This window comes from Stegostoma tigrinum, chromosome 9 (assembly GCF_030684315.1).
Source record: "Stegostoma tigrinum isolate sSteTig4 chromosome 9, sSteTig4.hap1, whole genome shotgun sequence".
NCBI lineage: Eukaryota > Metazoa > Chordata > Chondrichthyes > Orectolobiformes > Stegostomatidae > Stegostoma > Stegostoma tigrinum.
The window spans coordinates 16,190,589-16,208,766 of record NC_081362.1 but is presented as its reverse complement, the minus strand read 5'-3'; the positions used below and the strand labels follow the sequence as shown (position 1 = coordinate 16,208,766).

General features: G+C 46.2%; 1 protein-coding gene across 10 annotated transcripts in view; it reads right to left on the bottom strand.

Annotated features, from left to right (window-relative positions):
• Nucleotides 1-18,178, bottom strand: part of syne1b (spectrin repeat containing, nuclear envelope 1b) — a 504,959-nt gene that overhangs the window by 79,136 nt on the left and 407,645 nt on the right. For all 10 annotated transcript variants that reach the window (XM_059648367.1, XM_059648370.1, XM_059648364.1 and 7 more), the window contains 3 exons: nucleotides 13,919-14,044; nucleotides 13,093-13,248; nucleotides 676-834 (listed from right to left, as the gene is read on the bottom strand). In XM_059648367.1, the coding sequence (XP_059504350.1) occupies nucleotides 676-834; nucleotides 13,093-13,248; nucleotides 13,919-14,044 (441 nt within the window). The remainder of the gene's footprint in view (nucleotides 1-675; nucleotides 835-13,092; nucleotides 13,249-13,918; nucleotides 14,045-18,178) is intronic.

Genomic DNA, 18,178 nt, shown 5'->3' with positions numbered 1-18,178 from the left:
ATACCACCCTTGGGTATCTGTCTGTCTGGAGTTTACACATTCTCCCCGTGTCTGTGTGGGTTTCCTCTGGGCGCTCTGGTTTCCTCCCCACAATCTCGAGGATGTGCAGGCTGGGTACGTTAGCTGTAGGAAATGCAGGGTTAAATGCTCTTCAGCGGGTCAGTGTGGACTCAATGGGTTGAATGGCCTGAATTTCCACACTGTCTGGATTCTATGATAAAGTTGAATTTTATAATCAATACCGGGTTTGGACCGTTACTCAATATGGACAAATGTCAGAAATTGCTGGGAAAACTCAGCAGGTCTGGGCAGCATCTGTGCAGAGAAAGCAGAGTTAATGTGCCAGGTCCAGCTTCAGAACTGTTCTGAAGAAGGGAGACCCGACTCGAAACATTACTAACTCTGCTTTCTGTCCATAGATGCTGCTGAGCTTTCCTAGCAATTTCTGTTTTGGTTTCTGATTTCCGGCATCCTCAGTTCTTTGGCTGTTTTGGACAAATGTCTACTGGATACTACTGTAATCTCTTTACATTTAAATAAAAAATCTGAATAATCCAAAGACCCAGATAGGGATTTATCCAGCTGCACTTACAAAGGGGACACGGGATCGTGCTTTCAAACGACTGGATTGAATAACCGCTGTGAAATCACCTTGGGTAGAGTTTCAGAACTTACCTTGTTCAGTTTCTCAATCATCTCCTCGATGCTGATGTCTCCGTTCTGTGATACTTTGCTTTCCATTAAGGTCAGCCACTCACACAGCTCCTTGTTTTTCTCATTGAATAGCACCCACTCATTCAACTTCTCTGTGACCAGCTGTCTGCGCAATGTTACCTGGGAATGCATAACAGCCAGAGGATCACATCTGAGCCCGTTACAAAGCAAAAATGTGCATGAAATATTAATCGTCCGATATAACATTCTGCTGAAGCGACACAATTCAACATGGAACTTGCTGAACCGTGCTTCTGAACCCAGAAACAGAGACTACCCACACCGCTGAATCAAAACTTCAAGTCCTACGCTGCGGCATTTTGTTTGACCTCCTGCCAAGCTTCTTCCAGAAATGCATTTCAAAACCTGATTCACTGCTCCACACACATCTTACTTGGATAACTGGGCTCCTTAATACAAGTGTCACATTTGTGGCTCTGCATTTTAACGCTTACAGATGGTGTCTCTTCCAGCAGACATTGAGGAAATTTTCGGAGATCATGGCATTGTCCTGACGATGCAGTGGAATTACAATGACAGGTCAATTTACAGGAAAGTTGCTGTGATCCCTATAAAATTGGTTCAAAGTCAGTTATACAAACCAGGTGTTCTAAACCTGGTGAATCTCCATGTGTTGTCCCCTCATCATTTCGTGGAGAACAACACCTCTCTTCTAAATGCCTGCCCCGAAGTGCTCAGTCAGATAGCAGGCTCAAATCTCTGGCCAGGGGCTTAATCCCACCATGTTGCTGCCTCAGAACTGAGAAGGTTACCACTGAATCACAGCAGACAATTGGAGGCTCCATCAGTTGGAGTGAAGTTGCTTTTACACGGCAGGGAGCCTAAGAAGATAGACAAACATGGCGGATGGGGACCCTCCAAATTGGTCACGCTTGGCTGAAACTCCTGTGGGCACGCAAACAGAGCTCCAGTGTGGAATTCTCAAGCACTGGCATGGGGTATTTGCCTTGTCATGGCTCTTCTAGCTCCTTGAACAGGGCAGTTTGACATCCTGCACTTTCAAGGCACTCTCCAAATCTTTTCCTTTAAACTATATTTACAATTCTCTTTTACAAGCTTTTATTAAAGTTTGCCAGACTTTCTGGCAGTGCATTCACAGGGTAGAGTCATACAGCACGGAAACAGGCCCTTCGGCCCAACTCATCCATGCTGATCAGGTTTCCTATACTGAACTAGTCCCATTTGCCTGTGTTTGGTCCACATTCCTCTAAGCCTAACTTATCTCTGTACCCATCCAAATATCTTTTAAATGTTGTAATTGTACCCCCCTCTAAAACTTCCTCTGGCAGCTCATTCTCTACACGCACCACCCTCTCTGAAAATGTTGTCCCTCAGGCCCCTTTTAAAGCTTTCCCCTCTCACCTTAAACCTATGCCCTCTAGTTTGGGACTCCCCTATTATGGGAAAAGACCTTGGGCTATTCAGCTTATCTATGCTCCTCATGATTTAGTAAACCTCTATAAAGATCACCCCTCAGCCTCCTGCACTCCAGGGAAAAATGTCCCAGCCTAACCTTCCTCTCCTAATAACTCAAACCCTCCAGTCCCAGGAACATCCTTCTAAATCTTGCTTGCACCCTTTCCAATTTAATAACATCCTTCCTATAGCAAGGTGACCACACGTGTATTCAGTTCTCCAAATGTGGTTTTACCAATGTCTTGTACAGCCATAACATGATGCCCCTACTCATGTTCTGACCAATAAACGCAAGTGTGCTAAATACCTTTGTCACCAAACTGTCTACTGTGATTCCACTTTCAAGGAACTATGTACCTGCAATGCTCGGTCTCCCTGTTCGACAACACTCTCCAGGGCCCTACTATTAACTCCAAGCCCTGCCTTGGTTTGTCTTATCAAAATGCAACACCACACATTTATCTGCATTAAACTCCATCTGCCACTGGCCCAGTTGATCAAGATCCCATTATACCCTTAAATAATCTTCGCTGTCCACTATACCACCAATTTTGGTATCATCCACAAGTTTTACCATCTACGCCTCCTGTATTCACATCCAAACGGTTTTTCTAAATGACGAACAACAGTGGGCCCAGCACCGATGCTTGTAGCACACCGCTGGTTACAACCTGCAGCCTGAACAACTCTTCTAACAGTCTCAGGTACCCCTGTACCGACAGTCACTCCCCCTGCCTTCTTGGGAGTGAGCCCACTGAAAGTGGCTGGCCCAGATGGAGACCCCGGCTGTGCACTCAGATCTTGTGTGGACCAGCTGCCAGGTGTATTCACAGAGATCTTTAACATCTCCTTTCTACAATCTGAAGTCCCCATCTGCTTCAAGAAGACCACCATCATCACAATGCGAAAGAAAAATCGTGCCTCAATGACTGCTGGCTCTGACCTCCATAATTATGAAGTGCTTCGAGAGGTTGGTCATGGTTCACATCAACTCCAGCCTACCAAATTGCCTTGATCCTTAGCAATTTGCCTACCGGTGCAATAGATCCACAGTAGATATCATTTCCCTGGCCCTACACTCATCCCTGAAACATATGCAACAGCTTTCTGACCCAAAGGCCACACAGTGAGGATGGGTAACTGCTCCCCCTCCACAATAACACTTAACACTGGAGCCCCCCCAAGGATGCGTCATCTGCCCCCAACTGTACACCTATGACTGTGTCACCAAATTCTAAACAAACACCATCTGCAAGTTCGCTGATGACACCACTGTTGTGGGACGGAGATCTAACAACGATGAGTCAAAGTACAGAAGGGAGATAGAGGGGCTTGATGACATGCTGCAATGAAAACAATCTGTCTCTCAACGTTGGTAAAACTAAAGAACTGATCATCGACTTCAAAAAGGAAGGAGGAGAACATGCCCCCATCTACATCAATGGAACTGAGATTGAGAGAGTGATGAGCGTCAAGTTCCCTGGATTGACGATAACTGACAATCCGTCCTGGACTTCCCACGTAAATGCGACAGTCAGGAAGGCACAACAAACAACTGTTCTTCTTCAGGCAGTTCAGGAAATTTGGCATTTCCAAAGGTCCCTCACCAACTTCTACAAATGCACCATTGAAAGTATACTGTCCAGGTGCATAATGGCCTGGTATGGCAACTGCTCTGCCGTCGACTGTAAGAAACTACAGAACATTGTGTGCACATTCCAGACCATCACAGAAGCCATCCTTCCACCCATGGACTCTATTTACATGGATGCTGCCACAGAAAGGCGGCCAACATCATCAAAGACCCTTGACACCCCAGTAATGATCTCCTCTAACTCTTCTGTCAGACAGAAGGTACAGAAGCCTGAACACACGCACAACTAGGCTCAGGAACAACTTCTTTCCAGCCATTATCAGGCTGTTGAATGAACTCTAGCCTCAAATAATGCACCCTGTAACACAACCTGTAAGCCTCTAGGTCTTCTTGACCTGTACATCCTTTGCTTGCTGTGATCTGCCTGTACAGCTTGTAAACAAAAAACTTTTCACTGAACATTGGTAAATGTGACGATAAATCAAACAAAGATACCTACATCAGACTCTGATTTATTGGCCACTGGGTCACCTTCAATCCATAATTCCAAACATACTCATCTCCAAGACCTTGGTCTCAGCTCCCCACTCTGTAACTGGATCTCTGACTACAGTCTACGGATTAGAAAATCAGTAAGAATTGGCAATGACTCCACCTCAATGATAATTGTCAACTCCAGTGCTCCACAAGGCTGTGTACTCAGCCCCCCATTATCCTCCTTATACACTCACGATTGTGTGGCCAAATTCCACCCCAACGCCATTTACAAGTTAGCTGATGACACCACCATGTAGCAAATAACGGCAAGACAGAATACAGGAAAGAGACTGAGTGCTTAGTGGCACAGTATAAAGACAACAATCTCTCCATCTATGTCAGCAAAACAAAGGAGCTGGTCAGTGACTTTAGGAAGCAAGTAGAGTGGGCATGATCCTTTCTGCATCAATGGGGCTGAGGCAGAGATGGCCAAGAGTGATAAGTTCCTGGGAGTGATGATCCACTCTCGCTGACTTGATGGTCAAGAAAGGACAACGATGCCTCTACTTCTTCAGGAGGCTAAGGAAATTTGGCGTGTCCACAAAAGACACTTGCCAATTTTTGTGCACCCAAGAAAACATCTTATCTGGATGCATCACAGTGTGGTATGGCAACTGGTCTTCCAGAGACCGCAAGAAACTACCGAGTTGTGAAAGCAGCCCAGTCCAGCATGAAAGCCAGCCTCCCATCCATTAACTCCATCTACACTTCCTGCAGCTTCAGCGAGGCAACCAACATCAAAGACTCCTCCCACCCTGATTATATTCTCTTCCACCCTGTTCTGTTGGGCAAAAGATACAAAAGTGTGAATACATGCTACAAATAGATTCTTCCCTGCTTTTATCACAGACTTTTGAATGGACCTCTCCAATGTCAACGTTGATCTCTCACTTTCTGCACCTTCTCTGCTGCTGTAACATATTCTGCACTCTGCTCTGCTACTCTACTGTACTTCCTATGTTACAATCTGCTTGTATAGCACACAAAACAGCACCTTTCACTGTTCCTAGGTATATGTGACAACAATAAATGAATCAATCAATCCTCTGCCACCACCCCCTGTCTCCTACCGTCAAGCTAATTTTGTATCCAACAGGCTAGGTCTCCCTGGTTTCCATTCGTCACCGTACTAACCAGTCTGCCATGCAGAACCTCGTCAAAGGCCTTGCTAAAGTCTATACAGACAACATCCACCACTCTGCCTTCACCTATCTTCTTGGTCACCCCTTCAAAAAACTCAAACAAATTTGTGAGACACAATTTCCCACGTGCAAAGCCATGCTGACTATCCCTTTCCAAAAGCATGCAGATACTGTCTCTCAGAATCCCCTCCAACATCTTACTCATCAGTCTGTAGTTCCCTGGCTTCTCCTTGTAGCCTTTTTTAAACAATGGCACAACATTAGCCACCCTCCAGTCTTTTGCCATCTCGCCCACAGCTGTCGATGATAGAAATATCTCTGCTAGGGGTCCCACAGTTTCTTCCCTACTTTCCCACAACGTCCTGGATACACCTGATCAGGTCCCGGGGATTTATCTTCCTGTACGCATTTTATGATCTCCAGCACCTCCTCTTCTGTAATGCGGACTCTTTTCCAGATGTCACTATTTATTTCCCCCAAGCTCCCTCGCTTCCATGTCTCACATCATCATGGTTCACTTGCTATACAAAAATAAAGAATAATTTCCCCTTCAATGTTTCTTTCCCAGTTGTTTTGAATCTGTGTCCTCTGGTTCGTCACACAGTCTCCTGTCAGCACACAGCATTTCTCCCGATCTGCTTGAGCAGCACTATTCAGCATTCTGAAGACCTCTATCCCACCTTCCCTTAACCTACTCCATTCTCTCGACATAACTGTGGCACCATTCCTATAAATCTCCTCCATACCCAGGGTTGGCCACTTGCTGGAGCTACAGAGGGTGAGAACGATACCCCTCAGGGAATTCCTGGATATATATTCTCAGTGCAGTTTGGTGCCACTAACTTTCCCAATACAGAAGAACATTTTAAAGAGGAACAGCATTATCTAACAATTCATCTTTGCATCAGGACAACGGTCTTGTAAGATGCTACCTCATCTCAAAGTTGTCATAAAGAGCCACATTCAACACTTTTTTTTAGGGAAAGCACAAACCGATGAATTTAATTGGAATTGTTTTGGCTTCAGGGGAAAAACGAACCGAAATCAAAGAGAATCCGATACCCATTCTCACTGTCCCAGAGCATTGCCAAAATAGGAATCATTTTTAGCAAATTTTTATGCTGCTAACACCCACAGCAGAACGGCACTTCTGTACAATGCAGAGCCAACTTTAATAAGCCCGTCCGAGCCTGGATTACAATGACAGCCTAACTCTCAAAAAGAAATCAGCCAGAGCTATTCAGTTTGCATCAACTATGATTCATATTCTCGTTTACAAGTAGATCCACGTATGGATTGAAAAATATCAAACTGAGACAATAATTGCGACCAGTCAAGTTCTACACAAATTCCAAGCATTTGACAGGAAGTGTAGACATCTCTTCATGAACTCAAATCTAAGCCAAAAGGAAGTTGAGTTCTACGTCTCTCAAACACATTCGGTAACGGACATCTGCATCATCCATCAGTCTGAAAGCCTCGTTACTGGAAGCTATTTCCATCACCAAAGCTTCGGAATTTAGAAGGTGGGCAGGGCACACTTAAATCTTTTTTGAAGGACGGATCCACATTGTAAAACGCTGAACTGAACAGCAAAAGCATTCCAGACGAACCTGTTCGCATTGCTTTCTAACGTCTGCTGTCAGGTGACCTTCCTCAGGTTCAGAGATTAACAGACTTCCTGTTGCGGTGTCTTTTGATGCAAATGCTGCACCAGAATACAACTGAGGCAGCAGCAGTCCGCTGGCAGCCTTCAGACCAGCAGCTAGAAGATGGCATGTCAAATCTGACCGGTACAATACCTCTTAATGATTTTATCACCCAATCAAGTTACTATTCTTTAAGATACCAGAGGTGGGATGAGAAACTGACAAGATCTCTGTGTATCCAGTGATACTGTTGCACTTCAAAAGAAATATTTCAACAGTGTGACATTCAGCTCGTCACAATTACTTGACAGAACGTCAAGTGGTGAAAGATTTATTCTGGTTTCATTCGGCTATCCTCCAGGAATTCAAGTCTGCCTCTAAATTAATTCTTGAAGCGTAGCGTGTTTGCCTCTGTGATAGAAGGTTGCGGGTTCAAGCCCAGCTCTAAAGATTCGATCAACATCACTAAAAACAGATGATCTAACTCCTTACTCACCACATTGCTGTTTGTGCAAACTGGCTACCTGGTTTCCGGCAATGCAACACTCCAAAGTACTTAATTGGCTGGAAATTATCGAAGGACATCCTGTGGTTGTAAAAGGTGCTATATAATTGCACATCTCTTTTCCTATGTCTATTGCAAACTGTCAATATTCAGGAGGCAAATGAACTGAAGAAAACTCGCCAATGTCAAATCGTCTTGGAACACAGAACACCGAACAATATAGCACAGTACAGGCCCTTCAGCCCAGAGTGTGGTGCTGACCTATTCTGTCTTCTTCTGTCCCAGAAGAGTGGTCTCATCTCATTTTATACACTCATCTCATTTCAACTTAGCCTTCCATTTCCTTTTGATGTTAAAAGGCTTCTACTAAAGGTGAAAACTGCAAATATTGAAAAAGGCCTTCGCAAAGATGGATCATCTCAAAGCTAAAGTGTGTTAAATCTGCAACATGCATTTTGGCATCTTGCTTTAAAACTGGCATCATTTTCCTACAGATTTCAACTTTTATCTGTTCAAGTATGAACAAAGAGTTGGCTAAGGAACTGACTGAGTGGTGTTTCTGAAAAATGGGTTGATCAACAGTGCAGCACTCCCTTAACACTGCACCCGGACCTTAGCTTAGACCATGTCCAAATTCCTGGAGTAATACTTGAATCCACAACCTGTTAGTCGCAGAATAAGCTGTTACAACTAAACCAAGTTGTACTCATCAGTATCAATTAAAAATTCCTCGATGATCTACAACTTGTCCCCCATAATCCTCAAATCCCATGTCAATCAGAAGTCTAATTCAGCCTTGTGCATTCTGATCGAACTGGCCTCCACTGCTCAGTGAAGAGGAGAAAGACAAATGACCCTCCGACAAAGCAATAAGGGTCTGAAATGTTTCCCTGACAAGTATACCTACACCCGTTGACACTGAGAGAGTCTGGTGCCACCTGCTGTCAGAACCATCATGCCTGTAAAGAGACATAGAAACATGGAAAATAGGTGCAGGGATACGCCCATTCGGCCCTTCGAGCTTGTAACACCATTCAATACGGTCAAGGCTGATCATGCAATCTCAGTATCCCATCCCCGCTCTCTCCCTGTAACCCCTTGATCCCTTTAGACACAAGGGCCACATCCAGCTCCCTCTTGAATATATCTAACAAACTGGCCCCAACAGCTTCCTGTGGGACAGAATTCCACAGGTTCACAACTCTCCGAGTGAAGAAATTCTTCCTCATCTCAGTCCTGAATTTCTTACCCCTTATTCTGAGATTGTGACCCTTCGTTCTGGATTTCCCCAACATCGGGAATATTCTTCCCAAATCTAGCCTGTCCAGTCCCATCAGGATTTTATTCGCTTCAATGAGATCCCTCCTCATTCTTCTAAATTCCAACTGTCTCCTCATATGTCAGTCCTGCCATCCCGGGAATCAATCTGGTAAACCTTCATGGCATTCCCACAATAGCAGAAATGTCCTTCCTCAGGCTGGGAGGCAAGAACTGCACACAATACTCAACGTGGGGCCTTGTCAAGGGCCTGAATAGCTGCAGCAAGGCACTTACCAATTTTTATACATGCACCGTGGAAAGCATTCTATCCAGATGCATTGTGGCTTGGCATGGCAACCACTCTGCCAGGGCCATAAGAAACTGCAAAGAGTTGTGAACACAGCCCAGACCATCATGCATGCCAACCTTCCACCCACTTACTCCATCTACACATCTCGCTGTCTCGGGAGGGCAGCCAACATCATCAAAGACCCCTCCGACCCCAGTTAGAATCTCTTCTAATCGCTTCCGTTGGGCACAAGATGCAAAAGCTTAGACACACGACCCAGCAGATTCAAGAACAGCTTCTTCCCTGCTGTTACTAGGCTGATGAATGGGCTGGTAAAATTTTTAATTTAACGTTGACCTCACTCTCTGTGCACCTTCCCTGCAGCTGTGACATTGTATTCCTCACTCTGTTCTATCACTCTAATGCACTTTGTACGTATGATCTTCCTGTACTGCACGCAAAACAAAACTTTTCGCTGGACCTAGGTACAAGTGACAAAAATAAATCCAATGCTCAGGCAGCTGCTCCCTCCCCAGCTAAATCTTACAAGGCTCACTAAGACTGTGAGTCCCCATGGACATAACCAACTTTTCCAAAGCGATGGGCCTTGGGGATCTCTGACTGTTTTCGCAGAGGAGAGCTCTGCTTTGGGAGACAGTCATCGGGGGGCGGGGGGGTGGCTCTGCTAACATGGTTACCTGAACTCATCTTAAAAACCAATGGGCTTGAATGAGAATGGTAGCACAATATTGCATTCACATAGTGCCTCTTACAACCTTAGTACGCATTTTACATCCAGCCGAGCACATCTGAATCTTTTAATCTTTCCCCCTTGTCGTTCTTTTTCTAAGCTGTTGCTCATTGTATTTGTCTCTACCACTGAGAAAAGATCCCAGACCAGAAACATCAAAAGATGTGACTGAGCATCTAGCTACTCTTCAAAAGAAGATCTGAAAGCAGGCAGATGAATCTCTTGAAACAGCTAATGTGCAAAGATCTTTCAAGCAACGAGAAAAGCAAAGATCAGTTGATCATTTTTCGGCACTGTTGATCACAAAGGACTTCTTGTTCTCTCTTAAGCAACCAACCACAGGGAATAAGAGGTTCCCGGAAGTTGCAAGTAAATGTGAGTGGAGTGTGAGAAGCTCTTGGGATAGAAACCATTCTACATTCAGCCAGAACCATCTGGAACAGCACGGATCCTACACGATCTCTTCGCAGCAACCTCCCTCTGCAGGTACTTGTGTGTATGGTGGCCTCAAGTGGACAAAGTGCACAATGTAATTTTGACTGCATTACAGGAGTTCAAAATTACATTTTATTTTGATTAGAAAATTCATAACTCAGCAGATTATTGAGGAGTGTTCACCCAGCCGCAGATTTAAGGTTTGGTAGAGACAGCTATTTAAATTTTGTTTGCCACAGTGCACCTTGGAAACTATTTCTAAGCCTGCCTGGTAAGGATCAGGTGATCTACATGAAGTCAAGGATCCAATGGCCCGAGAGTCATTCAGTGGAATGGAAAGTTGAGGACGTGTGTTATAACCTGAAGCCAATATATCATTACAAAAGTGTTCTGTTTGATCCCACTTCCTGATGAGATAAGAATGGAGCTGCATTTATATTGACCATTTATGATTTTAACGCACCCAAACTGCATGACAGTCAAGCAAACATCCTTGAAGTGTTGTGATGCAGGAAATATGAGAGTCGAATTACACACAGCAAGATCCCATAGGCAGCATGAGGTAAATGGCCAGCTAAGTCTGATTGGCTGAGGGATGAATATTAGTCAGGACAGCAGTTAGGGCTCTCCCTGTTCTTCCACAACTCGTACCACTGGATATTCTACATCTAAAGAGGAAGCCTTGTTTAACAGCCCCATCCAAAACGGAACGCCTCCAACACTGCAGTACAGTACACACAGAAAGCAGCAATGTCAGTGGTCCGTGTGCCCAAATCTATGGAGTGAGCGAACTTTCAGAGTTAGAGAAGACAAGGTACCAACATGGTCACAGCTACTGCATCAAAACCAGACAGCAAAAGGCACATGGTCAAAGATCCTGAACTATCAGCATACATCAGAGTTAGATGAGAATAATTATTGCTCATAAATTTGTGTACGACATCGAGACTAGTGATACAATGGACAGTGAAGAAGGTTATCCAAGATTACAAAGCGATCTTGATCAATTGGGTCAATAGGCTGAGGGGTGGCAAATGGGAATTTAGCATGGAAAAGTGCGATGTGTTGCATTTTGCTAAAACAAACAAGGACAGGATTTATATAAATAAAGTAGGGCCTTGGATAGCATGGTAGAACAGCAAGGCCCGGGAGTTCAGGTACATAATTCTTTGAAGTTTGCAACACATCTCGATAGGGTGGTTAAAAAGCTGTTCAGCATGAATGCCTTCATTGCTCAGACCTTTGAGAACAGCAGTTGGGATGTCACGTTAAAGTTATACACAACATTGATGAGGCCTTTTCTGGAGCATTGTGTCTAGTTCTAGTTGCCCAGTTATAGGAAGGATATTATTAAGTTGGAGAGCATTCAGAACAGATTTACTACAATGTTTCTGGGAATACAGGGTTCGAGTTAGAAGGAGAGGCTGGGACCTTTTTCACTAGAGCATCAGAGATTGAGGAGTGACTTTATAGAGATTTAGAAAATCATGAGGGGTACAGGTAAGGTGAAAGGGAGGGGTCTTTTCTTTAGGATTGGGGATTTCAAGATTAGAGGGCATATTTTTAAGATGAGAGGAGAAAGATTTAAAAAAGATATGAGGTGTATTTTTTTATTTTTACACAGCACGAGTTTTTTGTGTGTAGGCTGAACTGGCAGAGGAAGTGGTGGATGTGGGTACAGTTACAATGTTTAAAAGATATTTGAATAAGTACATGAAGAAGAGATGTTTGGAGGGATATGGACCAAGCACAGGTAGGCAGACTAAGTTAGTTTAGGATTACGGTCGGCACGGACTGGTTTGACTGAAGGGTCTGTTCTTGTGTTGTATGACTCATATAAAGATCATATTTTTTTTTAAAAAGCAAGCTCTCGTATAATGACTTAGGTTAGGGTTTGCTTAGATTTGAGGTCCTACTCTATACATCAGCCGACTGAAATTTCACCAGGCTGAAACAGAAGAGGAAGCAAAACAGTGAGGTACTGTCCAAAAGCCAGTCATTACCAGCAGTCACAGAATGACTCCCACAGAGAGCAGAGCAACTTCTGGTTATGGAGGGAGGGCAACAAAGATTTACCAGACAGATTCCTGGGTTAGCGGACCGACAGACAAAAAAACAGAATGGAGACTCAGGGTTGTATGTACTGGAGTTTAGCAGAGTGAACGGGAGATCTCATAGGAACCTACGTCATTCCGACAGGACTAAATTGAATCTAAACGCAGGGAGGGATGTTCCTAATGGATCAGGGAGCCCAGAACAAGGGGTACAGTTTAAGGAACGAGGGCAGGCCGTTTAGGACCAGTGTACCCTCTAATTTTCCAGAACTGCAGATCAATGCCATCATTGGATTGCCATGCGCAGAACGCCAGAGCGGTGCGCAGCTTGCAGGAAATGGACTGAACTGAGGGGAAATATCTTCAACGAGTGGAATTCTCTGTCACAAAAAGCAGTTGAGGCCAAAACGTTGATTGTTTTCGCGAAGGAGTTAATATATATTTCTTAGGGCTAAAGGGAATAAAGGGTACTGGGAGAAGGCAGCAACAGAGGGCCTGAGTTGGATCATCAGCTGCGATCATACTGAATGATGAAGCAGGCTTAAAGAGCCGAATGGCCTCCTCCTGTTCCTTTTTTTCTACGTAAAAGGAAACAAAGCGTGAATTGCCAAGTCATTTGATCCCCTCCAGACACTGATTGGACACGCAGCTGAGGATAAACACAGCTCCAGAGAGATTTACAGATGGCAGGAGAGATGGCTGGTGTTTAGTATCAATGGCCTTACCTGATAACACAGCTCATCCCACTGCCTGTGCAGCAGCTCAATCCGCTCCTGAAGCAGTGAGATATCATCGGCGCGAATGTAGCTGGTTAAGGTTTCCTTCAGAAAGGAGAGGTGGGCAAGGTCATCGGTCCACCCTCCAAAAGAGCTTTCCAGTTCCTGCAGCGAGACAGTAAAACCATTTCTGGTGAGATCTACCGGATTCACACAAGCACACCATCACTGGGCCCTTTTACATGGAACTTGAGGGGAGGTGACGGCCTCATGGCATTATTGCTAGACTCTTCAGCAAGAGACTCGGCAATCTTCTGGAGACCGGGGTAAAATTCCACCATCGGCAGGATTTGAAGTTCAGTAAAACGAACAAAAGAATCTGGAATCAGAAGTCTAACGATGGCCATTGTCAGGAAAACCCATCTGGTTCGCTAAATGTCCTTTAGGATCTCGTCTTACCTGGTCTTGGCCTACATGTGACTCCAGGCCCACAGCAAAGTGTTTAATCCTTAAGTGCCCTCTGGGTAGTTAGGATTGGGCGATAAATGTTGGCCGAGCCAGGAATACCCATGTCCCATGAATAAATACAGAATAAAACTGAGGAAATAGGAGCAGGAAGGCGGCCATTTGGTCACTCAAACCCCACTCTGCCTCTTCTACCAGCTTGTGGCTGCTTAACATTATTTTCCAGTGCTTGCTGAGATTTCTGGATTTTTAACATCCAGTGTATCATTGTTGGTTTTAAGTGCCAATCAGAAAGTGCAGAGAATTCACCTTTTAAGACAATGCTGGTGAGGGAGTACAGGAACTGGACTGAAACAGAGGAGAGCCTTACCATGCATCGGATCTGCTCCGTGTGTAGCTCATCGTGATGATCAGGGAGGGGCTGCGAAAGCTTTCTCTTGAAAGACCTCAGCTTGGCAAGAGAATCTGCGATTCCTTTCTCACACCGCTCCCAGTCCTTTAAAGGGGGAAGTCAATCATATCAATCAGAAACTTTGAAAAAGGATCGATTCAGTGAGTACAACAGAACATTAGATTTCAGCTCTTGCACGGTATGGTTGCAGAGTAGAGCTGGATCAATAAGTTGTGGAGCTGTGCAGGCCAAAGAGAATGCAGTATATCAGGGAGGGGCATCACTGCCTGCATTTGGCAGCTCACACCCAATGCAGTTTACTACTGCTGCTTCGATTCCTTTTAAATAGAGAGCTGTTTTCGTTCAAACTCTTCATCGACACTTCTGGAGTACTGTGTGCAGCTCTGGTCGCCCTGTTTATAGGAAAGATGTTATTAAACTGCACGGGTTTGGAAGGGATTTTCCAGGATGTCACCGGAATGGAGTGTCTGGAGACTGGACAGACTGGAACATTTTCCACTGCAGCACAGGCGGATGAGGGGTGTTCTTACAGAGATTTATAAAATCATGAGGGACATGGATAAGGTGAATGGCAAGGGTCTTTTCTCCAGAGGGGCAGGGTTCAAAACTAGGGGGCATATTTTTGAGGTGGGAGGGTAAAGTTTTAAAAAAAGACATGAGGGGCAACTTTTTTTTAAAACACACAGAGAGTGGCTTGTGTGTGGAATGAACTTCCAGAGGAAGTGGTAGGCACCAGTACAGTGACAGTGTTCATAAGACATTTTATCTAATGTCATGAGTACATGAACAGGAAAGGTTTGGAGGGATGTGGGAGGTGGCACTAGTTTAGTTTGGGATAATGATCGGCATGGGCTGGTTGGGCCGAAGGGACTGTCTCTTGTGCTGTATGACTCTATCAATGTTTTCTCAGCACCAAGACTCACTGTGCGGGTGTGATGTGTGATGTATGATGAACATTAACTGGAGGTGGGACTCACCATAAGCATTTAGCATTCCAAAACTGACAGGCCTGGCAACACTTCTTGCAAAGCACTGCGGCATGCACCCAGCCCTGATGTGTACGCGGAAGTCAACAGATAGCACGGCAGATCCAGAAAAAGCCTGGCAGGCCTCCCGTGTCTTTGGAAACAGCCTGCCCATCGACAGAGCCGCAATACTCGTGGTGGGACGCCGAGCCCCTGCTCCCAAGCTCTCGGCCTTGCAGAGGTGTGAGGGTTAGAGAGCGAGTGAGACGGAGGTTATGATCAGCAAGAGGGAGGGAGGAGTGGAGGTTTCCGAGACGGGTAGTACTCCTATCCTTCCTACAACAAGAGCTGGGTCCGGCTGCTCATGATTCCAGCCCCCTGCCGAATCTTCCACTGAAATCTGTCAATCTTTCTCCACGCAGGAACACTTCGACCACTTGAAACCCCCAATGTACACGTGCTGACTGTTGGTGACCCACATCGTATCTTGCCTTTCAGACAGTCCATCTGGAAAGTCTCTGGGTGCTGTGTGTATACAATGTTGTGGCTCTGCCTGTCAGTCAATCAATCTGCTGTTGGACTGGAGGCTGTCCACATGTAAATCAATGGATTTGCTGCAATTTATTTTTTTTTTTAAATTCATAGGATGCAGGCATCATTGGACAGGCCAGTATTTCTTGCCCATCCCTAGCTGCCCTTGAGAACGTGGCGGTGAGCTGCGTTCTTGAACCATGACAATGCACGTAGACCCACAATGCCGTTCGGGAGGGAGTTCCAGGATTTTGACCCAGCAACACCAAAGGAACAGCAACAAGTTCCCAAGTGAGTAGCTCAGAGGGGAATTTAGGGTTGGTGCTCCCTTGTATCCAGCATCCTTACAATGCAGACAGTAGCGATGGTGTGGAGGTGCCGGTATTGGGCTGGGATAGATAAAGTCAGAAATCACACGTCACCAGGTTATAGCGAACTTGACCAGGTTATAGCGAACTTCACCTGACTAAGGAGTGGGACTCCGAAAGCTTGTGATTTCAGTTAAACCTGTTGGACTATAACCTGGTGTTGTGTGACTTCTGACTCAAATGGTAGTGGTCATGGGTTCATAAAGTGTCTGTTTCATGAACTTGCAAAGTGTTTTACTACATTAAACAAACTAACCCACCAAGTTAACCAATTCCTGGTGAGTGATTAATTATTAGAGTATTACCCTGAACATCTTTTCAACCTCATCCAACCAACAGCCTTCCCCCAGGGGTGATACCAAAGTCACAATTACACTGCTACAGTGAAAATGTAACAGGCCGCTGAAAGGGATAGGGATTGCCTGTACTGGACAGTACCGGTGAGAGCCTGTAACACCTATAGCAAGTACGGACTCACACACAGAAACCCTCAATTTATATCCTTAACAGCTTGTCTGTGATATTACGCTTGGCGCAACACAGCATTTAATTTAATCATGGTATTAAAATATGACAGGAAGTTACCGTAAGTGTGAACTACACACACAAGACTATTAATGCAACAGGAAATGCAGCAAAGGTGAAAATCAATGCACAAGTTACATTCCTTGTCAGGAGGCCGGGCTTTAAAATTACACCCACCAGCTGAGCAGCCCGAGTTGGTAGCCAGGCTATCTTTGTGTGCCCAAGGGCTGGTGAGTGGCTAGCCCAGAAAAATTTGCTCATAACTTGAATTCACAAACAAAGTGAACGCTTTTGGAAGTGGAATTTCCTGCTAAGTTGCCAGACTCTAAACACAGGACACTTCCACCACTTCCTCAGATAGTTCTGTCTGAAAACTATGGAACCCAAATAAGCCTGATGCTAACAGAAACTAAGCAGTATTTTGTATGATGGTTTGGACCAATATTAGCAACAAACTCCCAGCCCTTTACTCTTCTTCTGAAAACAGCTTTTAACAGGTTAAAAATAGTAACAAGAACAAAATCAAACAGATAACTGAAACTTAGAGAAGTGGGTTGGAGCTTATCAAAATCAGATTGTGCACATGATGCTGCACTCCGGAGCATAGCCAACCGGTCTCGAAAAGCTTCAACAATGCCAGTCCTCGCTGCACATGGCCTCTCGTCGGGGGGCCGAACACAAATCTACAACAGCAAAGCAGGCGCCAACACTCAGGCAGACTCCTGGGCCCTGCTGATGGCCCCTTCAGCCAAGCCTGGGACAGAGCTTGTGAGGACGCCCTCCCAATGTCCAGCCGCTCCCGTCAGGTGCATAGAGTTGAAAGTCGCTCTATACTGACCGTCAGGGACAGGGGCCCACTCCCATCGCTCCACACTGACCATCAGGGACAGGGGCCCGCTCCCGTCGCTCCATACTGACCGTCAGGGACAGGGGCCCGCTCCCGTCGCTCCGCACTGACCGTCAGGGACAGGGGCCCGCTCCCGTCGCTCCGCACTGACCGTCAGGGACAGGGGCCCACTCCCGTCGCTCCGCACTGACCGTCAGGGACAGGGGCCCACTCCCGTCGCTCCGCACTGACCGTCAGGGACAGGGGCCCACTCCCGTCGCTCCGCACTGACCGTCAGGGACAGGGGCCCACTCCCGTCGCTCCGCACTGACCGTCAGGGACAGGGGCCCACTCCCGTCGCTCCGCACTGACCGTCAGGGACAGGGGCCCACTCCCGTCGCTCCGCACTGACCGTCAGGGACAGGGGCCCACTCCCGTCGCTCCGCACTGACCGTCAGGGACAGGGGCCCACTCCCGTCGCTCCGCACTGACCGTCAGGGACAGGGGCCCACTCCCGTCGCTCCGCACTGACCGTCAGGGACAGGGGCCCACTCCCGTCGCTCCGCACTGACCGTCAGGGACAGGGGCCCACTCCCGTCGCTCCGCACTGACCGTCAGGGACAGGGGCCCACTCCCGTCGCTCCGCACTGACCGTCAGGGACAGGGGCCCACTCCCGTCGCTCCGCACTGACCGTCAGGGACAGGGACAGTGACAGTGACATGGAATCAGTGGCTCTCCCAGCATCCAAAAGACAGAACCAAACTGTTTGGACTCTAATGCGCATCGAACACAGGCCTTTTACCGTCTATACCTTCCTAATTCTGTCCTGGCCACCCGCCACTCCATCGTTCTCATTCCCCTCCCATCACTGTGCTGCCCGATTGGCACACCATGTTGTCCAGCCCCTCACTTCCTCTGAGTACTCCAGGTCCAGAGCTTCCTCCCTCTGCGGTACCTCAGGATGGTTTCGGTCCTTCACAACGTGACAACAATGACACACAG